This window comes from Salmo salar, chromosome 29 (assembly GCF_965601325.2).
Source record: "Salmo salar chromosome 29, fSalSal1, whole genome shotgun sequence".
Classification (NCBI taxonomy): domain Eukaryota; kingdom Metazoa; phylum Chordata; class Actinopteri; order Salmoniformes; family Salmonidae; genus Salmo; species Salmo salar.
Window position 1 is genome coordinate 27,302,501 of NC_138319.1, and position 26,734 is coordinate 27,329,234.

The 26,734-nt window shown below is 43.8% G+C and overlaps 2 protein-coding genes across 4 annotated transcripts in view; one reads left to right on the top strand and one right to left on the bottom strand.

The window, feature by feature from the left end:
- LOC106590454 (PAN2-PAN3 deadenylation complex subunit pan3) overlaps nucleotides 1–12,581 on the bottom strand; it is a 25,536-nt gene extending 12,955 nt beyond the window's left edge. Inside the window, exons 1-14 of one of the 3 annotated variants that reach the window (XM_045710713.2) lie at nucleotides 11,799–12,581; nucleotides 10,664–10,785; nucleotides 7,854–7,926; nucleotides 7,548–7,580; nucleotides 7,399–7,469; nucleotides 6,974–7,112; nucleotides 6,402–6,649; nucleotides 6,199–6,303; nucleotides 5,954–6,011; nucleotides 5,493–5,654; nucleotides 5,234–5,350; nucleotides 5,014–5,115; nucleotides 2,919–3,084; nucleotides 2,208–2,295 (exon numbers count right to left, since the gene is read on the bottom strand). In XM_045710713.2, the coding sequence (XP_045566669.1) occupies nucleotides 2,208–2,295; nucleotides 2,919–3,084; nucleotides 5,014–5,115; nucleotides 5,234–5,350; nucleotides 5,493–5,654; nucleotides 5,954–6,011; nucleotides 6,199–6,303; nucleotides 6,402–6,649; nucleotides 6,974–7,112; nucleotides 7,399–7,469; nucleotides 7,548–7,580; nucleotides 7,854–7,926; nucleotides 10,664–10,785; nucleotides 11,799–12,120 (1,806 nt within the window). In that variant the 5' untranslated portion in view covers nucleotides 12,121–12,581. Of the gene's footprint in view, nucleotides 1–2,207; nucleotides 2,296–2,918; nucleotides 3,085–5,013; nucleotides 5,116–5,233; nucleotides 5,351–5,492; nucleotides 5,655–5,953; nucleotides 6,012–6,198; nucleotides 6,304–6,401; nucleotides 6,650–6,973; nucleotides 7,113–7,398; nucleotides 7,581–7,853; nucleotides 7,927–10,663; nucleotides 10,786–11,798 lie in introns of all 3 variants that reach the window. The other 2 variants (XM_045710714.2, XM_045710712.2) reach the window with 2 other exon arrangements.
- Nucleotides 12,582–14,628: 2,047 nt separating this feature from the next.
- LOC106590453 (receptor-type tyrosine-protein kinase FLT3) lies at nucleotides 14,629–23,636 on the top strand. Its single transcript, XM_014181509.3, has 23 exons — nucleotides 14,629–14,760; nucleotides 15,195–15,289; nucleotides 16,264–16,412; nucleotides 16,558–16,682; nucleotides 16,832–16,958; nucleotides 17,093–17,235; nucleotides 17,355–17,491; nucleotides 17,624–17,762; nucleotides 17,995–18,172; nucleotides 18,394–18,491; nucleotides 18,594–18,702; nucleotides 19,845–20,074; nucleotides 20,241–20,338; nucleotides 20,418–20,550; nucleotides 20,676–20,780; nucleotides 20,916–21,026; nucleotides 21,266–21,481; nucleotides 21,622–21,734; nucleotides 21,875–21,997; nucleotides 22,115–22,226; nucleotides 22,540–22,639; nucleotides 22,756–22,861; nucleotides 22,988–23,636. Exons 1-23 carry the CDS (start codon nucleotides 14,727–14,729, stop codon nucleotides 23,204–23,206), a joined length of 3,000 nt encoding a protein of 999 aa, XP_014036984.1. The 5' UTR covers nucleotides 14,629–14,726; the 3' UTR covers nucleotides 23,207–23,636.
- Nucleotides 23,637–26,734: the final 3,098 nt, after the last annotated feature.

Below are 26,734 nucleotides of genomic sequence, written 5' to 3' on the forward strand. Positions count from 1 at the left end.
AATTGTGGTTACAAGATAGCTGATAGATTGTGTCCACAACATTGCTTGAGGAAGTAGGTATTTGAAACATTTTTCCATGATGTAACTAACAAAAACGTGAGCATGGCAGTTTTACTAGTCAGATTTGCAGGCAATTGCTCAACCGTGGCACTATCCATGGTGCTGAAACTCTGCATGGTAGGGTTGGACGGTTCCAGATGTTCAAATCCTCATACCATCCTCTCATTCCGGGATTTACGGTATTACCAGTTTAGAACAAAGGGGGGCCCCAAAAAATATTGGGCATCTGTTACCAGAATGCTAACAAAATTAGCACAATTCCATGGAGGCTGCTAGCTAAACATGCTAACGTGCACAAATGAAAATAAACTAAATTGCAGAGACATGCAATCCAGCTCATATGGCCAAAAGTATGTGGACATGCTTATCAAACATCTCATTCCAAAATCATGGGCATTAATATGGAGTTGGTCCCCCCTTTGCTGCTATAACAGCCTCCACTCTTCTGGGAAGGCTTTCCACTAGATGTTGGATCATTGCCGAGGGGGACCTGCTTCCATTCAGCCACAAGAGCATTAGTGAGGTCAGGGACTGATGTTGGGAGATTAGGCCTGGCTTGCAGTCAGCGTTCCAATTCATCCCAAAAGTGTTCGATGGAGTTGAGGTCAGGGCTCTGTGCAGGCCAGTCAAGTTCTTCCACACCCATCTCGAGAAACTATTTCTGTACGGACCTCACTTTGTGCATGGGGCATTGTCATGCTGAAACAGGAAAGGGCCTTCCCAAAACTGTTTTCACAAAGATGGAAGCACAGAATCGTCTAGAATGTCATTGTATACTGTAGCGTTAAGATTTCCCTTCACTGGAACTAAGGGGCCTGAACCATGAAAAACAGCCCCAGACCATTATTCATCCTCCACCAACCTTTACAGTTGGCACTATGCATTGGGGCAGGTAGCATTCTCCTTGCATTTGCCAAATCTCGATTTGTCCGTCGGGACTGCCAGATGAAGTGCGATTCGTCACTCCAGAGAACGCGTTTCCACTGCTCCAGAGTCCAATGGCGGTGAGCTTTACACCACTCCAGCCAACGCTTGGCACTGTGCATGCAGATCTTAGGCTTGTTGCACTATATATACACACAAAAGTATGTGGACACCCCTTCAAATTAGTGTATTCGGATATTTCAGCCCCACCCATTGTAGTTGGCTACATTCTTTATATTATAAACATTAGAAATATGATGGCCATGCATCATTCTTTGCAAAAAAGAACTTCCTTTTTCATTGCATGCTCATTTCCCTGATCAATGTTGACTTTCAATATAAAACACAATCCATCATTACACACCTGGACTGCTCCCGCTTTCTCCCATTTACAAACAAACACGTGACTGGCTCAACTGTTGTGGGGGAACTACGGTAAGCTTCAAATGGAAAATAATGTGACAGGTGAAATGAAGAATGTGATCTGCTTTATCTCCTAATGTATTGCACAAGTTGACTGCAGGTATTTACTTAAAAAGTAGCTACAAATTGATTTTGAATAACTAAAAATAAATAATTTCTACAGTATTGAAAAACCGTCCCGTGGCCATTTCCAAATAATCCAGAATAGCGCCCAAAGCATATCCATGGTGTGGAATATCTGCGACTAGATCAATGTGCTCATGTTTGTTTAGCGGAGAATCTGATGTTCTCTGTAACAAAGTGACCACAATAAGTCGATAATCAAAGTAAAAATGGCCACAACAGTGTTCATTTCCCCTGCTAACCAGGTGCATGGAGGGAGGGAAAAAAGCAACAAGATGTCTTGACATCTCAGTCAGAGGCTAAACCCAATGTCATCTTCACTAGGCTGTAATAACAATATTTAACCAAAATTGGCCAACGTGCTTCATAAACTAGGCTAAAATCAACAAAAGTGTGGTGACAGAACTCGAGTTGATTAAATTGCAACAGAAACCATTAGATTCAGGATTCATGTGTACATTTCCCCATTTATAGTGATATAGTCAGGTCAGATTTTATTTCCACTGGTATTATGCTTTTAAAATTGCATTTGAACGGGAATACCAGGATGACCAGGAGGAGCTTGCAATTTTCTCGGGAAGAAAAATAACACACACACACTTGAAGCTGAACTAGGCCATGTTGAGCCAGACTAACACACGGACGGGGGGGGGACGAGGGGGGGGGGGGTACTGTACCTGGTACTGTGGCATGAGGGTCACGTGGTTGGTCTGACTGTTGTCAAACGTTAAGACATCAAACACCCCTACACAGTTCACCCGTAACCTGCAGGGACAAAAAGGTGTGTTGAGTGTGTGTGTAAAACATTAGCGTGATGTCAGCGTGTGTGGTTTCTCCCCATTCTGAGAAAAGGAAGCCATGACTAGTATACAACTTCTGCTTTCACTGTAGTTTACAGTAAATAACCCAGCAGATACTATCAGCACTACAAAAACAAACATCAAGGGGCTTTCAGACACTGTCTCTGCACAGTTGTCTCTGCACAGTTGTCTCTGCACAGTTGTCTCTGCACAGTTGTCTCTGCACAGTTGTCTCTGCACAGTTGTCTCTGCACAGTTGTCTCTGCACAGTTGTCTCTGCACAGTTGTCTCTGCACAGTTGTCTCTGCACAGTTGTCTCTGCACAGTTGTCTCTGCACAGTTGTCTCTGCACAGTTGTCTCTGCACAGTTGTCTAGCAAGGAACTCAGACTAAACCAGAGACAGCAACTGTGACTGGTTAGAGGTTGCATGAAAAACACTTCAGTTTCTCTGACCACACTGCATCACATTCAACATCTGTGTTCACACCTGGTCTCAGAGAATATGGATCTTGCTGGGATCCATAAGGTTGGTCAGCAATGTGTGTGAGTGTGCGCGCGCGCGAGATGCGTGTCTGCGAGGTGTGTACCTGGTCTTGCCGGTGATGAGGATCTTGCTGGGGTCCATGACCCTACAGGCCAGACCAGCAGTGTGGATCGTTCTGAGGGCTGAGCTCAGCTGGACGATGTAGGCCCAGATCAGAGACTCGGGGAGCAGACCTGCGTGCTGCCGCGGTGGAGGGGGCTCGTGCTGTCCTACGTGGGGTGGGGGGGGAACAGGACACACACACGAAAGGAAACAGACTAAACACATTGAGTAGGGTGTCCAATCAAAAAAATTTAATTAAAATAAAAAGCATTTTTTGACCAATGGTTAAAATAAAATGTGTAGTTACGCCTAAGAAAACCAAATGGTCCAAACCTCATGTCTCGATTATAATCCGTTCAAAAGTTGTTACCCTTGTAGGGTGGCCAGAATCAGGGTGACTAAATCAATAGAGGCCAGAGGGAAAACAACATGGCGTGTGAGCTAGGCTGGATGCTGTGTGAGAATTAAGGCTAAGTGACAAGCTCACCGTCCAACTCATCCTTCTTCTCCAATCCGGAGGACATAAAACAAGTAGGTAAGACATATAGATTGAGACATGGCATGTAGCTAGCATTTTCATATTTGGAGTGTACGTTTTTCATATTAAATGCGAAATTTGTGTTCAAAGATTTTTCTGAAAAACAAGCGCATGTCAACAGAACACTGAGTACCACAAGCTTTTTATTGGACATTTAATTCAGTTCATGTTCATTTGGCTTTTTGCAAAAACAACTTTGCAGTTGACCACCACCACATGTAAAATCCTCAAGTCGATGTAAGAGAGCGCCACCGTTGCTTGTTTTCAGATGTGTTAGGTTACGAAATCAGACTTTTTGAATATAAAATGTTGATATGTTAGAGAGACCCCACTGAACGATTCAGAACATGAAGAGTCATTTATCTTGGTAAAATGGATTTTACAACATAAGGAAGTGAAATAATCAAAGCACATTTTCACCAACTCTGGGCAGAGCGGGTGGACACCCTACATTGAGGCTTTCCAATAAAAGAGTTTAAGAAGAAAAATGGTATCAACTTGACAGCAAATGTCAGATGCTTACTTGACAAACACCCAGTTGTTGAACACTTGAGGTGTTGCTGCAGTGCGATATAGAGTTGCAGAGCTATTAGTAGACCCTTATTGTTGCTGTGAGGCCACAGAGGGGTGTTGCAGTGTGACAGTTAAACACTTGTTGCCATGAGGTCAGTGAGGCCAGAGAATCAGAGGTTCTGCTTCCTCTGGCTGTGTCTCTCCTATAGCAGGTAGTTGGGCCTGGCTGGTAGCTATAGCACCAGTCTCAGGATCACTTTCAGCCACAGCTTCCCCTGACTACAGCTTGAACAGACCAGCAACATACCCTTACACAGACCAGCAACTGTCAGTGCTGGTACACCCCACTCCTCCTCCCCACCACCCTCACACAGAAACCATCACATTTTACATTATAGTCATTTAGCAGACGCTCTTATCCAGAGCGACTTACACTAGTATCACACTGGTTTCGCTTAGGGAAATGTGGTGCCAGACATCGACTGGCAACATTTTAATTTACCGGACATTTGAGAAAGTTTACCAGACCCATATGCATTGGGTGCGTAACCTGATTAGGGTGTGTGCTCAGAATGACAGAAATCACATTTACAATATGGTAATTGATATTACCAGAACATTCCAGTGGAGGATGCAATGTGCAGTCCTTATCCAATTCTGATGTCACTTTGAACATGTTAGAATAACTGTCCACATGTACTTTTCCTCAGCCAACAAGACGAGTAAAGAACAGCAAAATCAATAGCCCATGTCAATCTACTATAGCAGAAAAGTTTAGGCTACCTACTGGATTGGTCAGCTTGTGGAGAAAGATATGGCCTATGTAGCAAGGTAAGACATACCTCAATATGTATGAAAACATTCAGGTTTCAAACAAGAGTATGATATCAAAAGGCATACTGCCGTGTCACGCTGACGAAGCCCGACTTTCATTGCCATTTGATGACGCATTGAAAACAACTCGGAAGTGCGTCGGCACGGGGAGTGTGTTGGCATAAGTACGGGGGGGGGGGGTGCGTCGGAATCAGTAGGGAAGGGAACTCACCCCACTTCCTCTTGGTGAAGTAGGAGTCAGCCGCGGGGTCGTTGAAGTGCCTGCTGAACATCGTCTCTGCCCCCGCATGGAAGTCATAGGAGAACACTAACGCTGAGAGAAACAGGAAGTCATCATGGGGGCTTCAAACAGACTCATACAAAAACCAATAAGTACACAAAGAACATGGGGGGGGCAGGACATAAAGAGCCACCCCACACACACGACTCACAGTGGTCTCCAAATGCCTTGGTGGTGAAGACCTCCCTCAGGGTGACAGAGTTGGAGTGCTGGATCTTCTTCCACATGTCCACCAGCATCATACACTTGGTGTTCACCAGCCTGAAACCTGGACGCACACAAGACATCCAAAGAAGATCACCACTCAAGATTCCTTCTATTTTCAAAGGCTGAAAGAAAATACATCCCATACCAAATATAAGATCATTTAAAATTGTGTGTGTTCATCTTGTGTCATACGAACAACTCACCATGTACCCTCCTCAGGCAGTACGGTAGGTCGTCCTTGCTGTTGACAGCCTTGTAGCAGGAAGTGATGTAGCTGAAGTTGCTGGTCTTCTGCAGGCGGTTTGGAGGGGGGACAGGCTCCAGGGGAAACAGGCTGTGGTAGCTGTCCACCTCAGATGGAACACCTGGGACAGGGATACATGGCATGACAACACACCAACACAGCCAAAATAACCTACATCAGTTGGCACGCATCTTAAGTTACAAGTTGACACTTGAACAACTTGAGAATGTTCTACGAACCAACTAGTGTGACGTGTGAACTGTCAGGAATACTAAAGACAACGACACGTTTCAGGATGCGAGTCTCACTTTCAGTCTGCCGTGAAACCCCAAATCAACAGAGGTCATACCATCAATACAACGCCAGTAACAGCCCCCCCCCCCACCTCTGGTTGAGCCAATCAGGGAAGGAATGCTTTACCTGTGTTCTCTGACTGGTCAAGCTGAGCCATGGTAATCAGATGTCTGTTAATCAGCTCCTAGAGGGAACCACAGGAAATGACATCAGCAATCAACACTGACATCACAGCACGGAGGGAGATTGGAGGATTAGAACAGACAGAGACACTTTAATATGGAGACAGGACGAAAAAGAGAACAGAAATGGAAACAGAGTGGGTGTTTCAGACAGAAAGAACCAGGTGGAGGAAGAGAGGAAGAGGGTACCTGTCGGAGCTCATCAGCCATGAAGAAGGACGGGGCGTTGGCTTTGGGCTGCATGTAGGCCACGTGGGGAGCAGTGGGGGGGTAGATGTGGTAGGTAGGAAACACCTGCACAGAAACACATTTAACGACTGCACTTCCTATTGATGCAGTAACTAAAACTAACAGGTCATGCTGTCAGTAAGGGCAGACTAACTGGAACGTACCATCCCGGCCATGGGAGCGGGGGTGTTATCAGTGTAGAAATAGGTGGTCCCCCCCACCGTCTCCTTCTGGATGATGTGGGCCCCCTGGTCAGACACACTGGTGGACACCATGTAGTTGGCTGGGTTGGGGTTGTTGGGGTTTGGGTTGTTGGGGTTGGGGGTGTGGCTACGCCGGCGAGGGGCAGGTGAGGTTTGGGGGGTGATTTTAGGGGAGTGGAGGGGGGTGGACCCCGCAGAGAGAGACATCCCTGTATGGGGGATACCAGAGAGGGTGTGTTAAACAGAGGTATATTGAGGTACATTGTTATGACTAACTGGTGACTGACTAAGGTGGAATTCATCATGGCAGGGATTTACCTAAATAATACATTGTTGTTTTCTATAGAGCATCTCCACTGTATGGAGTCAACTCACTTGGCTAGCCAGGAGAACAACGGGAGGTGACATCAATAGAGAACCTTTACACTGCAAACTCACTCACCCTGACATATCCATCATATTGTGCAAACGGAGAAAATCTAACTTAGAACACCTCTAGGTTAAGTGTGTTTTTTTTGTAGTGGATGGCTCACCAGGCGCGAGGGCAGTGGAGCTGCTGAGGCCGAGGTGGGGGAAGAGGGGAGATGGGAAGGCCGGACCACTGGACTGGACCATAGTGGCCATTCGGGGAACCCCCTTAGGGATGAACTCATTGGCTGTAGGGTTAGGACCCTGGAGAGAACGAGAGATGCATAACCCTAGGATTAGATTTCATTGTTCTTCTTGCCTTCATCAGATATTCTATTTGTTTTATGTTATGTTTATTTTCCTTATATGCGGATTTGGCTTCATCACAGTTTACAACAAAAACAAACAGTGACCGGATGTTGTAATCTAGAGAAAACGCACACAAACGAACCACAACGGATGGGTTTAGGTTTGACCATTTCCCCCCTAGGAGCTAAAACTCTTCCCCTTGGTTGACGACCACACCAGGGACCTGGGTAGTGGTGCTCACCTTTCTCCTTTGTGATATGCTCAGAGCACCAAAGTCACTGAAGAGTGAAGACATGGGGGAATTCCCTGGATCTGGAAGAGGACATAGAGGGAGAGGGAATGAAGACTGTGTTGCCCACGGAGAGTTTTCCATCGACCCACAACTCTGACCTGGTCCAACTGCCAAGGTTCCATGGAATAGATCTGTCAGTGATTTCATGGGTGTTCCAATCAAAGAGTTAGAAATTGTACCAATTATAATTCTACAGTTATTAGTTTCAAAGATCTGTTATACTCCAGTGGATCCCAACTGCAGTCCTCGAGAACCACAAACATACCTGCTTCAACTCATTGAGGGCCTGATAATTAGTTGACAAGTTGAATCAGATGTGCTTGTAGTGTTGGGGGTACTTGAGGACCGGAGTTGGGAACCACTGAGCTATTCCATTAAGTTTCCTCTAGGTACTGGGTTCTTACCGTGAGTGCTGTGGCTGAAGTTCTTGGCACCGTCGTCAAGGAGACTGGGAGAAGCGCTGCTGTTGGTGATTCTCTACACAACAACAAAACAGATGCTTACATTTTTTTTTTTTAAAGCATCCTAGTTACCTAGCTACCATATTCTAGCAAAGACCGCAGCCCTGATGTTCCCAAAAGGAACCAGTCTGTAGCAAAAATAATTCCCATTAGAAGCCACTGTATCTGCATCACTGGCCGATGGTCTTGGAATTCAGCGTAGGTGGATGCACCTGGTCAAATTCTAGATAGAATACAGCTGTATCCATTTAGTGATCTGCCGGGTTTGACGAGCAGAAGTGACTTTTCGCAGCAGGTTAGGAGAATTAAGGTCAGCTAAAATGCAAAAAGTGTCCCCGACGGCACTCGAAAATATGTACACTGAAAAATAAACATGGAACAACTTCAAAGATTTGACTGAGTTTGAGTTCATGAGGAAATCAGTAATTTGGTATAGATTCTTTAGGGCCTAATCTATGGATTTCACATGACTGGGAATACAGATATGTAGGGGCGTGGATCAGAAAACCTGTCAGTCTCTAGTGTGACCACAATTTGCCACATGCACCGTGACATCTTTGCATAGAGTTGATCAGGCTGTTGATTGTGGCGTATGGAATGTTGTCCCACTCCTCTTCAATGGCTGTGCAAAGTTGCTGGATATTGTCAGGAACACGCGTCGATCCAGAGCATCCCAACCATGCTCAACTGGTGACATGTCTGGTGAGTATGCAGGCCATGGAAGAACTGGGACAATTTCAGCTTCCTGGAATTGTGTACAGATCCTTGCGACATAGAGCTGTACATTATGCTGAAACATGAGCTGGTGGAACAATGGGCTTCAGGATCTCGTAACGGTATCTCTGTGCATTCAAACTGCCATCAATAAAATGCAATTGTGTTTGTTGTCCATAGCTTATGCCTGCACATACCATAACCCCACCACCACGGCACTCTGTTCACAACAACAAACCACTCGCCCACACAGGCCGTCTGTAATCTTCCCGGTACCGTTAACAGGGATTCATTCATGACAATTCTCCAGTGTGAAAGTGGCCATCAAAAAGGTGAGCATTTGCCCACTGAAGTCTGTTACGACGCTGGAACTGCAGTCAGGTCAAGACCCTGGTGAGGACAACAAGCACGCAGAGGAGTTTCCATTTACATTTCCCTGAAAAAAGGTTTTTGAAAATTTGTGCAGAAATGATTTGGTTGTGTAAACCTAGCTTTATCAGCTGTCCAAGGTGGCTTGTCGCAGACCATCCTGCAGCTGAAAAAGCCAGATGTGGAGGCCCTGGGCTAGTGTGGTTAGACATGGTCTGCGGTTGTGAGGCCAAATTCTCTAAAATGACGTTCAAGGTGGCTTATTGTATAGAAGTTAACATTCAATTGTCTGGCGGACATTCCTGCAGTCAGCGTGCCAATTGCAAGCTTCCTCAAAACGTGAGACATTGTGGCAGTGCAGTGTGACAGAACTGCACATTTTAGAGTGGCCTTTTATTGTCCCCAGCACAAGGTGCACCTGTGTAATGATCATGCTGTTTAATCAGCTTCTTGATATGTCACACCTGTCAGGTGGGTGGATTATCTTGGCAGAGGAGAAATGCTCACTAACAGGGACGTATACAAAAATGTGCACAACATTTGAGCGAAATAACCTTTTGCACATATGGAACATTTCTGGGATATTTTATTTCAGCTCATGAAAACACTGTTGCGTCTTTATTTTTGTTCAGCGTAGCTACAACCACGCATGCCCTGAGAACAGTCTTGGTTTCCACTAATGTGATTCTGCTAAAACCTGCATAATTGCATGATTGAAATAAACAAACACCTAGCACTACATAATCATCCGATTTTCTTTAGGTCAGATACTTGGGACTAGTGTTGGGGAGACATCTACTCCAAATAACACGATATAGTCGTTTTGTGCCGTTAATGACTAAATAATTCCAGCCTGCGCAATTTGTGCTAATTCACCATTTTATACTCATTAAATAATCATTGTTTGGCAGGAAAAGAAATAAGGCTTAGTTATTTAATTTAGAATTCATTTTCAACATATTGATAAAGACAAGTTAAATAAAATCAGTTAGGCAAGTCAGTTAAGAACAAATTCTTATTTACACTGACGGCCTACCCCAGCCAAACCCTCCCTTATTAACCCAGACGACGCTGGGCCAATCGTGCGCTGCCCTATGGGCCTCCCAATTACGGCCAGTTGTGATACAGCCCGGGATCGAACCAGGGTCTATAGTGACGCCTCTAGCACTGTGATGCAGTGCCTTAGACTGCTGCGCCACTCGGGACCCCTGCCCAGTTGATGCTGAAGTTAAAATAGAGTATAATCTTGCACATCACAATATATTGTCAATGTTAAATATCACGATATTCGATTTAATCATAAAATCGGCCAAACCCTACTCAGACGTCCCTACCCTAAACCATTTTAAAATGTCAACTTCATTAGGCTAGGGACGTCCCAAGGATCCCTGATAGCACAGATCACCGTCTTTAGACCAGTACTGAACCAGACTTTCTGATAAACATACAAGAATAAGTTCACCTCTACCACATCAGCCAAATAGCACTATTATTTAGTATTTGACCCTACTGCAGATCTAAAGCTGGTACCTGAACACTTGAGTAGAATGACAAATCATAAATACACATACATATATATAAAACTAACAAGAATCTCAAAGTCACTTTGAAACAAAAGTAGGTATCTGTCGGGTCAGTAGTGTTTAGTGGGATTCTGAGGCTGGTCATACCTGCATGATAGAGTATTTAGACTCTGCCGGGCTCCCGAAGCCGTTGACCCCGATGAAGCTGCTGCTGAAGTAGGAGTTGGTCAGATTGGCATCGCTCAGGGTCCCGCCCTCCATCCCAGGGACTGGAGAGGACAGAAACAATGGGTTCAGAATCAGCCGCCTGCTTCTACTACACAGGGTCTGGGTGGTCCTGGTAAACGTCATATTCTATGTTTGAAAAACATTATGAGTCAGACAATATATGCCACACGTCACCCTTAAAGAGTGGCAGGGGTCTCGTTAATTGAATGGCTGTGTGACACAAAATGCATGTAATGCACATAAGTGTCTATGAACTAATGTTGTAGTCATGAGGCCATAGACTGTCTTCATTTACAGGACAATTACAGATGGGTAGCCAATCAGCACGCTTCTTGAGAAGATGTAAACACTTCAACTTTATCCAGTTTCCCAACTTGTGTGCAACCGAACACGTGGCATTGTGCAGAGTTAAAAAAAATACAGCTGTGGTGGTTGAATTATTTTGCAAGTGATGATGCTAACTAGTTAGTTACTAAGTAAATTGACTTCACTGCAGCAGATGTTTGGTTAGCATGTAAGCTAGCTAGTCACCTTAAGCATGAAGACAAGCATCATAAAATGCCTCGCTTCCAAAACCATTCAACAATAACTAGCGTTGCTAGTTAACGTTAGATGCACGCATTACTAACTATAGTAGTTACCTACTGCAAGAAGAGCGCAAACGTTAATTTGCCGTTAACTTTTTTTTCTTCCGCCAGACGAACTTTTCTAACCATAGCCATCTAACGTTAGCTAGCTACATTAGCCAATGATTGTCTGAATTTGCCCACTGATCTCTTGTAGCTGTCAAATACAAAAACTCAAATTGCTAACTAAATGCATTTATTGAAGGAGCTCAAACTCTGGACGAAAAGCTTAGCGCTCAGACACTTTAATTAGTTATGCTTGAAAAACATGTTTAACCCACGCTGTTTTGGGGGGGAAAGAGGCCTCAAAGAATCCCCGGGCTCAATGTTAACAAAGCCCCTCACACGCCCAAAAAGCAACAACCACCGATGAGGCTGTGCTAGGCCCTGTCGTATAGGACGGGTACAAACAGACGAAGTATACTCACTGGTTAACATCTGTCCCTCCAGAGCCGTGCCTGCAGGCCCCAGAGAGTCGCCCTTTTTGGGGACGTTCGGTACCCCAACCGGGCAGGCCGGGGGTGCACTAAGCGGATACGTCACGGCTCCTCCAGACATGGATAAAGGGACAGGGCTTGCTCCACTGTGAAGGGACATGCTTGCCATGGACGGCTCCTCATGCAAAAACTGACACTCGTCCCCATAAAAGCAAGTCTTATCCTTTGCGTAGTATCGGCAGAACTTCACCTTGACGCAGGGTATTCCGACACCCCCGAGCGGAGCAGCTGAAGCTGGGAGTCCACTGTTCATGACACCGCTGCTGCCGCCGGAAGATATTCAAACATAGAGAGACGTCGATTGCTAGGTAGCTTGCTCTCGAGTAAGGTTCGTAATGTCAATGCAAAGCGATATGCAACAGCAAATAGGTTTTGTCCAAGCTTAAAATGACATTACTCACATTATCCGACTAGAAGACAAATAATTAAGATAACTAAGGGCATTGCGTTTGACAAATCCTGGTCGCTGTTGTCGCTATTCATGTAGCTAGCTAGCTAGCCCGTTGTTTAGCCTCGTTCACGCTGCTGTTGTTGTTTTCTGCTCTCTGGCGAGCTACTCCGCTTAAAAAAAAAATAAAGTGGCTTATTCATTTCGCCGATTCAGTTGCAAAACGTTTCTTAAAATGGAAGCAAACGAAACGGGGAGGGATCTACCTGAACGTGTCCAATAGAAACTCTAATTTTGCTCTGTTTGCGTCCGTTTGGTTCTTAAACGTTTTCCGAAATGAATAGACCCCAGTTAGCATTGCATTATGGGAAGCTTGCAAGCTTTTAACGTTACTGCAAAAGCCAGCTGCGTTTGGAGCGGCTTTGAGGGACCGACTCAGTTCGTAGCTCTTGGTCTGTGGACAAAACCAACGATTTCCAATACAGAAGTCGTCACCCAAACCCAGTCATATGGTTACAGGCTTTGCAGTCGTGCTTGAGATGAGTGGACGTGCCGTTTGATATTACACCTCTGTGATGTAGCAAGCTAACATTTCGCTAGGTCTGTAATATTGTAGCAGCACAGTATCCCCTTGACATTTCATCAATCATTGGATTACTCGTGATTTGTATTACGTTGGCAACTATGAAAGTATACTGAACGTAACATGTAAAGTGTTGGCCCCATGTTTCATGAGCTTAAATAAAATATCCCAGAAATGTTCCATACGCACCAAAAGCTTATTTGTCAAAAAATGTGTTCACAAATGTGTTTACATTCCTGTTAGTGAGCGTTTCTCCTTTGCCAATATAATCCATTCACTTGACATGTGTGGCATATCAATAAACTGATTAAACAGCATGATCGTTAGACAGGTGCACAATAAAATGTGCAGTTTTGTCACACAACACAATGATACAGATGTCTCAAGTTTTGAGGTCCACCAGAGAATTGAATGTTCATTTCTCAACCATAAGCTGCCTCCAATGTCATTTTAGATAATTGACAGTATGCCCCCGTATGGCTGCTACTGTAGGCTGAACTATAGAACCGCTATTTCCATGTTAAATATAATGGGAGGCATTTTCTCCATTGTTTTTGATGGTAGGCCACTCTGGTAGGCCTACATTATCAAATAGCCACAGTAGCCTAGTTTACCACTGTTAAAACTAACTTAAAGCGGGTACAGCCGCAGTGTTCACAGTAAACAGGTGCGGGAAGTTGCACTGAATTTTGACAACATTCAAGTTTGCGCTCAGTAGACCTGAAATTTGTCAGTGACAAACTTTTTTTTTGAGTGAACACTGATGACCACCATTGTCATCTATTTCTTGTTATGATGGATGTAGCTATGAATATAAATGTATACACCTCATAGCCTACATGTTTGTTTTTTCTTCGTAAAAGCACATAGATCATAGCCTAAATGTTTGTTTTTTCTTCGTAAAAGCACATAGATGTGTATGAAACAGTAAGCAAAAATGTTGAATTTTGTCAGATGTGGAAATGTGCCATACTGCCTTTTGAATAACATCTGTAGTCAAGGAAGCATCGTGCTAAATATATTGTCACATTCCACTTACCAAGACCATTGCCAAATAAGGCACACTGTCACCTACTTTTATAGTAAGCCATGAGGTGGTACCACCAGCACAGCACAGGAGGTTGGTGGCTCCTTAATTGGAGGACTGGCTCGTGGTAATGACTGAAGATGAATCAGTGGAATGGTATCAAACACATGGTTTCCATGGTTTCCAGGTGTTTGATGCCATTCCATTTGCTCCGCTCCAGACATTATTATGAGCCTTCCTCCCTTCAGCAACCTCCACTGCAGCACAATGTATTTCATACCAAATAGACAAACATTAAAGAGTAACTTTCTTGACAAAAAAATGTTTCATCGAAAACCAGATGTTTTAGGCTTAGTTGAGATGATGCAGAGGTATTCTACATTACGTTTTCAATGGTAGAGTCGAACCGCTAGGAGCAAAAGGAGCTAGATTTATTATTACTAAAATACCAAAATATCGCTTTTGCAACGAATTGTCAAAATGAAGGCCATATTGACATGTTTCCCTATAACTAAGCCTAAAACATCTGGTTTTCCATTAAACCTTTTTTTGTCAAGAAAGTTACTCTGTCATTGTAGCCTGTTGGGTTATTAGAAAGATTTCCATAAAATTGGTAGGTTGTAATTGCATTAAGGCCTATAAACTTTAGACTAGTTCATGACCAGGTTTTAATAGCCAACCATCCCCAGTTGTGTGGCCAGTCATTAAAATGTGATAACGTCATGAACCCAGAGTCACAGAGCAGACACTCTGAAAAAGAACTGCACATCAGATGAAACGTCACAATTAAAAGAGAACTTCTTGGAGCTTCGCTCCCGATACTGTCTCATTGTGAGACAAAGCTACATACGTTGAAGACCAATGCCAATGAAGGGAAAGAGGAGAGTTGTGATCGGTGAGTTATTAAAATGATCATCAACAATGTGTTTTATAGCACAAATAATCAATGGAATAGTATTATCTCTATTTACATTGTTATTTAGCTTCTTGGTTGTCTTATTCATCAGCTTGTTCAACGACTGTTTTATTCGATAACCCTAAAGTAACAATACATGTCGAACTATTCCCCAAATACATTTGAAAATAAAATAAAAACATTTATTCTAGCTAATTATTTGTTAAAATGTAAATGTTGCACAAAACTATATGCTGCATTTTATACATTCCCATAGTCCCAACTTCCTCAATATCATCCATCTGCTGTGTATAATGTATTTTTTTTGGTCTTCAACTGAAAGAAAAACATTGCAACAAATTGATGAATATACGCCTTGATTAGATATTATAAAGTAATTTGGTTTTCGTTGATCTGGTTCTCTGTTTTTCCAGCTGCGCTCCTGTTGCTGTGCGCTCTTTGTGACGGAGACGAGTTGCAGCTTCAGCGAGACGCACCTCGAGTGCAATGTGTCACCACAAGTCTGACGGTAGGTGCCTAAACTGACCGTAACTGTGCATTCGTGGGATTAATTGACCAAACTGACCGGTCACTTACTGTAAACTTAAATGTTCAATCGGATTTTGAAAAGACCTGTGGCCTGTCCCCCGCTTCGGCTCCTGTTTCATTACTTATTAGAGTAAAAGTTTGGTAGTCTGTGGCTGAGTCACACTTTGAGATTATCCTCACAAACAGTAAATCCGGTTTGTCAGCTCATGTGCATTTATCGTTGAGATTTTTCTAATGGTGGGCTGTGTGGCCTAATGTCACTTCATATTGCATTGCAGAAGGATACAGGATTGCTCTGATCATATATTTTGAAGGATAATAAAAGTGAAATTCTGCAGCCCTAACATAACTCTAAAAGCAGATGTATTTCTGCTCTGACTTCAACAAGGTAAATGGAATAACAAGGCTTAAAATAAGAGGGTGGAAACTCACAGTTAGTGATGGTGAAATAGCATCACAGCACAGGAGGCTGCTGAGGGGAGAACGGCTCATAATAATGTCTGGAACGGTGACAATGGAATGGAACCCGGAAACCATGTGTTTGATGTATTTAATACCATTCGCTCCAATCATTACCACAAGCCCGTTCTCCCCGTTTAAGCTGCCAACAACCTCCTGTGCGCCACACCTACTATCCTATGTGTTCCTGTCATACACTGTCTAAAAAGGCATCAAAACACATGCTTATAGATGCAGTCCTCTAAATGCGACCTTGACTCAGAGAACAAAAGCAGAACTGCTATTTTAATAGAAAGTCAAGAAATGTACATTCTCGCCAGGCTTCTCATACTTTCCAAATGTAAAACAAAGTTTGATGAAAGTCTGACATTTGTGTTCAAACAGCTTTCTGAATATTCTGAATAGTGATCTCTATTCACTTCAAAAGCCATGCCAATTTACAGATGATCATCCTCACTTACTCTCTCTCCCTGACCTGGTGACATGTTGTTCCAGGGGGTGTGGTGTACTCTGTCTGAAGCCCATCTGAATGGTTCTGGTCCTACCAGACTAGAGGTCCCTGCTGGGCAGAGCCTTCATGTCACCATGCAGAGCCTCCCAGGAGACCCTGTCTGCAGCTGGAGCCGTGGACCTGACCCAATAAGGTAGGTGTGTGTGTAGGTGTAGGTGTGGGTGTGTTTGTCTTTGTTGCGTTACCTGGCGCCTCAAGGCCATTGTATCATTATTGCGGGTTCTGTGTACTTTTGCATCCCTGCTGAATTCATCTGTAATTATTTATCCTGCCAACAGAGGGGGCTATTCTATGGCCATACCACAGACGTCTGTGAGTGATTCTGGAGAGTACACCTTCGGCTGTGTGAATTGTGGCATCATCTCCTCCCTGACACTCTCTCTACTTGTTGGGCCTCCACTGAGTGAGTGACAGACCTTTTCTAAACCACTAATGTGATATCAGATTCTGATCTGCACCACATTAAAGTCATATAACGTCAATACCATCATCATGATTCTGAACAACATTGAAATCCTAGCTGTAGTTCATTCTCCCATTGGTTACCTTCAGGACGTCCCTCAAAGCCACATCTGAAATACATCCCTGGGAGAAGAGGCTTTCTACCTAACTTCCAGTGTTCTTCAGAGGGAAATCCCAAGCCAGAAATCACATGGTTCAATAACCTTGACAAGACTGGGTAAACTTTGGTGAACATAATATAGAATCTTAAAGAGTGTCTTCAGGGTTTTGACTTGAGTTTTGACTTGAGTTTCATATGTAGGACCTCTCCAAGGATGGCTACATACTTTAATTTCTCCTCCTGTCCCACAGACAATGTAGTCATGGGAATGAGACATCTAAGGACTCCGAGAGGTCCAACAACACAGTGGGAAGTAAACCATACTACAAGACAACAGTTATGTGCTGTGCTAGTAACTCCAAAGGAGAAGAGTGTTCTCAGCTTTATGACTATGGTTAGTATTATTGTAAAAGTGTAAACACAATGCCCCAAAAAACGAAATGGAACTAAAGGCACTCAGTCAGTTGAATACTGACTGATGTGTGATCTGTTGGCTTCCTGTGTGTGTCTCAGACTTGGACCGCAGCCGTAGTGTGGATGATGATAATGAAGCTCCAGAGATCACTCTGAGCCCGGGTCAGCCCCTGCTGCTGCGCTGTAGGGAGAGAGAGAACAGCACCACAAAGTGGCAGACTGATATACAGGAACAGGTAAGTGTTATCACTCATTCATGAACCTTTTATTCCCATTGTTGAAAGCATATGATCAGAACCATTTCACTTTCCCCTCCAAGACTTGTTCACTGTATTTCAGGTAATGCAGTATATCGTCTTTTCCTCCAGGTGTCCATATATAAACTATCCTATAAAGGAATAGATGTGACCTACCTGTTCTGTGCGTCGGTGAGAGTGAACCACAGTGGCATCTACACCTGCCATAGCAACAAGAACAAGTTCAAGTCCATCCACATCCGGGTCCTGGGTCAGTACAACAGGCAACAACACTGAATCCTTCTCTTTTTACCTTTTCTTTCCTTTCAAACATTCCCTTGACTTTATTTTAAATGTCTATCTTTACTTGGTCTTTACTCATCTGTCAGACACTTTCTTTCTGTCCTGCTTCTCTCCGTACCACCACCCCCTACCTGTTTTTTCCCCCCAAATGATGATTTCCAAGTGATTTCCATGTGATTTCTGGTGTTGTGTGTCCTCAGAGAAGGGCTTCATTTCCATCGACCAGCTGAATGAGAGCAGTACCATCTCAGCCCAGGAGAGGCCAGGGTTCTGTCTGCGGGCCCTGGTTTCCTCACACCCTCTCCTACGCTGCCATTGGCTGGGCCCGGGTGGTGTACAGACCCAGTGCCCTGAACCCACACGGCTGTGGAAGAACAGGTAGAGTAAGGCTGGTGGTCTCTGTATGGGCTTCCTGAGACTTCATTTAATCCAGGACATACTGCCATATCCATGTTCTATTTGGTTCTGTGTTTCTGTTGCAGTTTTATAAAGCTTTACTAAAGGTCTACTGCATCTACAAGATTTGATGAGGTTAAGTTTGGTTCAATAAGGTTTCACACGATTCCATATGGTTCTTCCCCCCCCCCCCCCCCCCCCAGGACTCTGGAGCTATGTAACCCTGAGCCAGGAGAGTACCAGTTACACCTGGAGACTGGGGTGCTGAACCTCACAAAGACCCTCTCTCTGTGTGTGGCAAGTGAGTGACAGCCGACTCCCCAGTCAGATAAGACTTGTGATTGTGTGCATGACACCTCAGTAAGACACCTGTCCTCACCTGTCCTCCTCCTCTGTCTCTCAGGTACGCCCACCCCCAGTCTCTTCCAGGAAGAAGACTACATCACCTGTAAGACCAACAGCCCCCTCCCATTCAACCTCACCTGGAGGTTCTGCTCTCTGTCCAATGACAGGTACCTCTAGATTTAGGCCAGAGTTTCTCGTGTTAGGATTCAGCTATATATCTTAACACTAGTGGTGGGCACCAATATTGATAAATCGATATGATATTGATATCATTTCATATCGATATGAGCAAGGCATATCTTGATATTGGTTATTGTTCCTGTTAACCTACCCAGATAACACCTAATGTTCTGAGAACCATATGTTTCTTAGAGCTTGGTGAGAGTGTGGTTGTCCTAGTCCTATGGTTATTTTGCATACAACCATCCTACAAAGTTCTGGGAATCCAGGATTCGTTCTGAGAACCATATTTTTCTTAGGTGTCAATGTCATGGTTCTATTTAAAGTAATGTTCTCAGGACGTTCAGAGAACATTAAGAAACAACGTTCTTAAAAATAAATGTTTGCATTATTAATTCCTATGTACCGGCCGTCGTAGTGAAGGGACCAAGGCGCAGCGGGTACGTGAATGCTCATGTTTATTCTACAAAATAAAACACGAACACAATGAACAGACGACAAACAGTCTTGCAGGCAACACACAGCTATGCAAAGAACAACTTCCCACAAAACCCAAACAAAACACACCCCTCATTATAGGACCTTTTTGGGGATGGTTTTCCTTGATAGGCCACTGTCCTTCATCTCTTTCTCCACGGCCTTTCGCCAGGTTTCTTTTGGGTGGCCACGCTTCCTTTTGTTAACTTACACTATTATGAAAAAGAAAATACAGGATTTTGCTGCAACACTCTTACAGACTCGCAATTTAGCATAGCCTACTTAAATGGCTGCTGATGGGCCATCAACAGGGTTCCCATTGCCCAATGGGCAATCAGAAAAAAGTTGTCTGAACTGCACAAAGCCAGTGCAATGTTATTCATTAAAAACGATATGATATCGAAATTGGTTAAAACAAATGCAACTGATATCGATTTTCCATACCATTGCCCATGCCTACTTAAACCTGAAGCAACTTTATGGGGATGTTTCCCTGACACAAACTTAAGATCATTTCCAATGGAAATTCTCCATTGATCGTGCTGTTTAGTCCAGGAATAGGCTTAATCTGTGTCTGGGAAACCAACCCTACGTGTTTACCTGTGTGTGTGTGTGTGTGTTAACCCCCCCCCCCCCCCCCCCCCCCCCGTAGCTGCCAGTCAGAGTCTGCAGCCTGGAAGGAGATCCCTGCCCCTCCCCCAGAGCTCTGTGACTCAGACCAGTTCTGCCATAAGAAGGTCCTCAGCTCTCTGGACAGGGTCGAGGTGGGGAACCAGTTTGTCAAGTGCTGCATTGCAAACTCTGCCCACTCACAGTCACACTGCAGCGAGCCACTGTTCAATGCAGGAATGGTCTTTCCGCAGCAGCGTACGTTCAAACAACGTAAGTGGTCAGTCAGGAAAAATAAGTCCTCAGAAAATCATGTACAGCTTGAAGTATTTTTATAATGGTTGTCATCGTAGCTCCAGTGTGGAACAGAATTGGTCACAGTGTTGTCATGGCTGTTGTCAGACATTGGTTCTATCTGTTGATGTGTGTGTTCCATCAGCCTCCAACTCCTCTCAACTCCTGAGTGTGTCCAGTCTGGTTCTGTTCCTGACATTGATGCTGGTCATCGTGGCACTGCTCTACTTCCTCAGGAACAAGGTACACAGACAGACACACAGACAGACTTGCTCACCACACTCAAACATTCTCACACACCCTCCTGATATGTTGTGTGTAGAAACCCCAGTACCAGAGCCAGCTGCAGGTGATTCAGATGACGGGGTCTAATGACAACGACTACATCTACATCAACTTCAAAGACTTCCAGTACGACCAGAAATGGGAGTTCCCCAGAGAGAACCTGGAGCTGGGTAAGACTGGGGGAGACGTACCAGTGGAATGACGTAGCCTGGCCCATCTACTTGGGAATCTCTAGTCTCCAGCATCACCAATAGTATTCCCACCAACCCTGTGTTGTTGTGGTCTTTCTCCCCAGGGAAGGAGCTGGGCTCTGGTGCTTTTGGCATGGTGCTTCAGGCTACAGCCCACGGCATCAGCAAGCCAGGGGTCTCCCTGCAGGTGGCTGTCAAGATGCTGAAAGGTACAGGGTTTTACCTGTGGGATGTTTTACACTGCTGGCTAAGTGTTGGTGTTTGCTGAAGACATACTATTTAACATACCCTGCACCAGTGAAGTCACTCAGGTCGTTGTTGAGTCTTGATGTTTGCCCATGCAGAAGAGCATGAAACAGTGGAGAAAGAGGCTCTGATGTCAGAGCTGAAGATGCTGACTCACATCGGACAGCATGCAAACATCGTCAACCTGCTGGGGGCGTGCACTGGCTCAGGTACGACAGCCAATCACAGACAGGCTCAGAATCCAGCATCTAGCAGAAATAACGCAGGAATAACTACAACATGTAAATGCCAAGAACATGTCTTTAGAGATTGTACTGAAACGAGTACATGTGTATTTAGGACTGTCTCTAAGTTCCTGTGTGTGACTGTGAATGTGTGTATCTGACTCTGTGACTGTGTGTGACTGTGAATGTGTGTATCTGACTCTGTGACTGTGTGACTTTGACAGGGCCAACGTACCTGATCTTCCAGTACTGCCGTAATGGGGACCTGCTGAACTACCTGAAGAACAACAGAGAACTGTACCACAAGTCTCTGACCGAGGCCTTCACCAGGGACCGCTTCAGCAGCCTTTACCACAACCTGCCCAAGAGGAGCTCCACTGGAGGGCAAGAGAGCATCGCCCTCCTCAGCCTCAACTCCTCTCCCATGGACACCTCTGATGGTCATTGTGGTGTAGACACAAACACATGAAGAAATAGGCATGCTAATGTATAAAGCAGCACGGTTAAATACGTCGGTAGGATCTCTTCACTGTTTGCCAGTAGATCCCGTTGACCCCAGCTGATCCATGCTGATCCACAGGTCCAGGGATCTATGAGAAGCAGGAGGAGGAGGAGGAGGCACTGACCTATGACGACCTGCTCAGCTTTTCCTACCAGGTGGCCAAAGGCATGGACTTCCTGTCCTCTAAGCACGTACGTGGATTGACAACACTGCACACTGCATACTGCACCATATTCACTTCACCATGTCCCCTCATACATGTAATGCTCCCTATTCCCTACATCATTACTCCCTACACACTCTCTCTATCTGGGTGTGTTTCTGTGTCCAGTGTATCCATCGGGACCTTGCGGCCAGGAACGTGTTGGTGTCTCAGGGTGGACTAGTAAAGATCGGAGACTTTGGACTGGCCCGGGATATCCACAACGACTCCAACTACGTAGTGAGAGGAAATGTAGGTACTATACACAGGAGGGAGTGTTTGTCTGTATTCTACAGATGCTCTGTTGCCAGTGACAACAGCTCTGTTCTAGGCATGCAGTGTCAGTGTGTCTGATGTCTTGTGTCGCAGGTGCGTCTGCCAGTGAAGTGGATGGCTCCAGAGAGTATCTTCCAGGGGATATACACCATGCAGAGCGATGTCTGGGCCTATGGTATCCTGCTGTGGGAGGTCTTCTCTCTGGGTAGCTACATAAACATACCTACTCTTTAAAAAAAAAAAATGTATTGTCATTATTTTATTTAGTTTTTGTCCTTTATATTGTGTGTTGACCGAGTTTGGGGATGAGGTGGGGCCGCCAGGGGTATGTTTAGGATGGGGGGGCTTCAAAAACATACATACTGTACGCACTTATTAAAGATGTATTCCCTGCATCTTTATTATATGTGATTTGCTCTCTTCCTCCCTCCCTCTCCCTCTCTCTCTCCCTCTCTCTCCCTACCCCTTTCTCTCTCCCTCTATCTCCCTCTCCCTCCCCCTCTCCCTCTCCCTTTAAGGTTTGACCCCCTACCTGGGGATAAAGGTGGACAACAACTTCTATGTGATGATAGAGAGAGGTTTTAAGATGGAGAAGCCGTACTATGCCAGTGAATCTGTGTAAGTATCCACAAACGCTCTGCACCTACATCTATACATCATACACATTTAATTACAATCAAATATATGAACTGTAAAGGAGGCTTCATCCCCCTTTTCCTCCCTCTCTCCCACAGGTATAAGATGATGTGCAAGTGCTGGGCACTGGAGCCTCGGGACCGCCCTCACTTCGCCAAGCTGGTGGCCTTTATGGGCGACCAACTGGCCGACATTGAGGAGAAGGTGAGATTCAAACAACACAACAAGCCTCAATGTAGACGTATCAAACTTTACAACTGGCTAGCGCACAGCATTCCATTAGAATCATGATTTCTTGTCATTTCTTACTATGCCCCTTTTCTGTCTTAGCTCTACTGTAACATCCTGGACAAGAGCTCCAATGACTCCTTATACCAGAATGCACCAGTGAATTCTGACCTCTCTGCCTTGGCCAAAGAAAAGGAGGTTCTTTTGACACAGTCACAGAACCAACACAGCAAGATTCATTCCACTGGAGAGGCCCCTACAACCAAAACAACACCCTCTGACATGGATGCCATGGAGGCTGATGATGATACACCTCTGTAACCATATCAGTGAGTGCAGGGGCCAATCTATCCTTCTAATTATTCTATTCCATACAATATATTCAGGGTTGGGGAGTAATGGATTACATGTAAGGGATTACAAAAAATGGTAACTGCTATCCGTAACAGTGTCACGCCCTGACCAGGTGAACTCTTCTATTTTGGTCAGGGTGTGGCATTTCTATAGTTTATTTTCTATGTTTTTGGTATAGCCTTGCTTTGGGGCGTATTTCTATGTTGGGTTCTGTCGATTCCCAATCAGAGACAGCTGTCACTAGTTGCCTCTGATTGGGGAATCATATTTAAGTTCCTTTTCCCCCCACGATGTTTGTGGGTTGTTGTCTCTTTTTGTTGGAGCAGTAGCGATACGTTTATTCTCTGTTTTGACCGTGTTATTTCAGTCTGTAATAAATAACATGAGTTCGCTCCCAGCTGCGCCTTGGTCCACTTCTTCCTTCCTGCACGACGATCGTTACAAACAGCAAATATATTGTAATCGGATTACATATTGTTTTGAAAAACTAGATGATTACTTTGAGGATTACTTTTAAATTCAGAAAGGATGTTTTCTCAATGACATTCAAATCAGCATTGAAAAAAGGCGCAAGTTTATGTTTCTTTCACCTGAGCGAGTCTGACCACAAGTCAGAGACCACTATGATGACACACAAAATGTGTTTGATGGATCGAGGGAAAAGAGCAAGAATTGGCTTTTGTAGGCTACAGTCCAAGCTATGTCTTCCAATGGTACGACTGCTGTCGGCATCCAAAGATTATCCAACTTGAATAAACACTTGGAGGTAAGGATGACATCAGTGGTGTAGTCTACGGCGATACCGATATCACTTATTATTGATATACACATAGCGCATTGATGTGGATCACACTGTTGCTCTCTCGTTTAGCTATTTGTGCTTTACGGATTGTGGTTGTTGTGGATGGCTGTTCACAAATCTAAATGTATTTTTGAACCCAATAATGGAAGTTCAAGAAGTTTAAGCTGCCTATCAATCATTGTTTTTGAAACCAGTGGACAGCCAGTGAAAAATGTGCTCTTGCAACAGCTGCATAGTGAGGATCCCAGCCTATGGAATAAAAGTAGGGTTTTTATTACTCAATCTAATTCATGCTGATAAAACAATACATCCATAGACCTAATGGATACATGCTCAAACTCACACACTTTTGATAGACTTAAAGGGCAATCTGTAGTTGCTGCATCCATTTTATAAATTCTATATATTAATGTAAATATATCATTTAATCATATTATTATATGTAGTAGAAAGTGATGGGTTAGAAGAAGACTGCATAACCAACACATAAAGTGAAATTGAACATCCATGTATGGCCAGCTACGTAAACTTTAACATTGATTTATACTGCAATAGATGTTATTAAATTGGTAACATACATTTTTGTATTTTTCTAATGCCTCTTAAGGGGAAAGTAATCTAAAAGTAACTGAATGTAATCAGATTACGTTAATGAGTTTGGGTAATCCACAAGTTACGCTACTGACTACAATTTTGGAGAGGTAACTGTAACAGATTACATTTTGAAAGTAATCTACCCAACCCTGACATACTCTGTTTAAGATCTCACATTATATTGTGGCACTGGCAGTCTATATTTATATATTGCTGTGGATTTTAAATGCACTGAATACTTGCTTTTTCCAAATATGTTTAACAATGAATATGTCAATTAAAGTGTTTGTATCAAATGCTCGCTCTTTCACTGTAGAAATTGATAAATAAATATTTTACATTGAAACATAGTAATGAATGTAGCATTTAATACATTTTACTACCAAGTGTTGGGCTGAGATAACCTCTTCTTGCACACATTATATTGAATTTACTGTGTGAAACTAACGCAATATTAGTCGTATTTTTACTGCTTTTGGATAAGAGTTATTTCAGCTATTTTAATTTAGAGCCAGGTTCCGGGGACTGCTGGATTATTCTGTCAGTGTTTTTTCCGTGTGAAGTTGCTTACTTTATCTTCATGTTTGTCCATTTGAGTTCTCGAAATTATTCTTACATTTGAAATAAAGTATTTAAAATGATCCCTGTTTTTTGTGGATTTTAGGTCTATCGGTAACAAATAGTGGTGTATTATATTCGAAGGCGGGGGAAAATAACGGCACAAAATGCACGACAGGTGGCACGAGAGCTACATTTGTCGCCAGAGCGACTCCTGCAGGTGTCCTGAATGTCAATAGTGTCATTCACCTTGCTTGCATCAAATTAAAAGCTGTCAAATACCACTTTATCTCCATTCAAACATTTTGAAATACAACAAACAGGCCTAGGTTGCATTCTAGGCTAGTAAGGCTACAAAGCTGTGCGTAAAAAGGCATGAGTGGTTCCAAAGCGCCTTGTTGTCGATGAGTTCATTAACCCTACAGTAATTGCACAATGGGCTTTTCTGTTGACCTGTCCAAAGGTCCGTTTTGGGGCTGCTGTTGGTGAGTCTGTGCAGACGAGATAGCAGAGTTTAACATGGACATCGGATCAGTGAATGATCTTCCTTACGACGACTTTGTGAATGTTTTCGGTACTGTGGTGGAGAAATCTCCAATCATACGGACCGCGGTATGGTCCCGCGCCCTTTGCTGATCTGGAGGCCAGTATAAACTATTTCATTTGACGCATGGCCCGGGTCAATACGGAATACAAGGACCATTTAGGATCCCCTTCGTGATATGCACGCGGATTAACAACAAGACGACCATCCTACGGTAGCTAGAGGAGCGATCCGGGAACGGCTGCCATCGATGAAGTGAAGAAGATCTGTCATGTCCGTTTACAGGTGCCCCTAGTCCCCGACATACCCAACAAACTATGGCCGTATTTGAGAACACCAAAACTGTAACGTATCATAGGTCAATTGCAGTGGTGGAAACATTATCCAATTGTCATGCTTGAATAAAAGTAAAGATGCCTTAATAGAACATTTCTCAAATTTGTAAGTCGCTCTGGATAAGAGCGTCTGCTAAATGACGTAAATGTAAATGTAAGTGAAAGTCACTCATTAAAATACTAATTGAGTAAAAGTATTTCGTTTGAAATACATTGAAGTATCAAAAGTAAATGTAATTGCTAAAATATCCTTATGTATGAAAAGTATAAATACTTTCAAATTCCTCATATTAGGCAAGCCAGCTGGCACGATAAAAAAAAAAAGTATTTTGTTTGCGGATAGTCAGCGGCACACTCCAACACTCAGACATACTTTACAAATGAAACATTTGTGTTTAGTGAGTCTGCCAGATCAGAGGCAGTAGGGATGACCAGGATGTTGTTTTGATAAGTGTGTGAATTGAACCATTTTCCTGTCCTGTTGAGCATTCCAAATGTAACGAGTACTTTTGGGTGTCAGGTAAAATATATGACTTAGTAAATACATCATTTTCATTAGGAATGTAGTGAAGTAAGAGTAAAAGTTGTGAAACATATACATAGTAAATTACAGCACAGATACCCCAAAAACAACTTAAGTAAAACTTTTAAGTATTTTTACT

Coding starts and splice junctions, on each gene's coding strand:
- LOC106590453 (XM_014181509.3), top strand. CDS start 14,727: ATGCCAATGAAGGGAAAGAGGAGAGTTGTGATCG. Junction 20,339..20,417: donor TCTACTTCCTCAGGAACAAG/GTACACAGACAG, acceptor TGTTGTGTGTAG/AAACCCCAGTACCAGAGCCA. Junction 21,735..21,874: donor ACTTCCTGTCCTCTAAGCAC/GTACGTGGATTG, acceptor TTCTGTGTCCAG/TGTATCCATCGGGACCTTGC.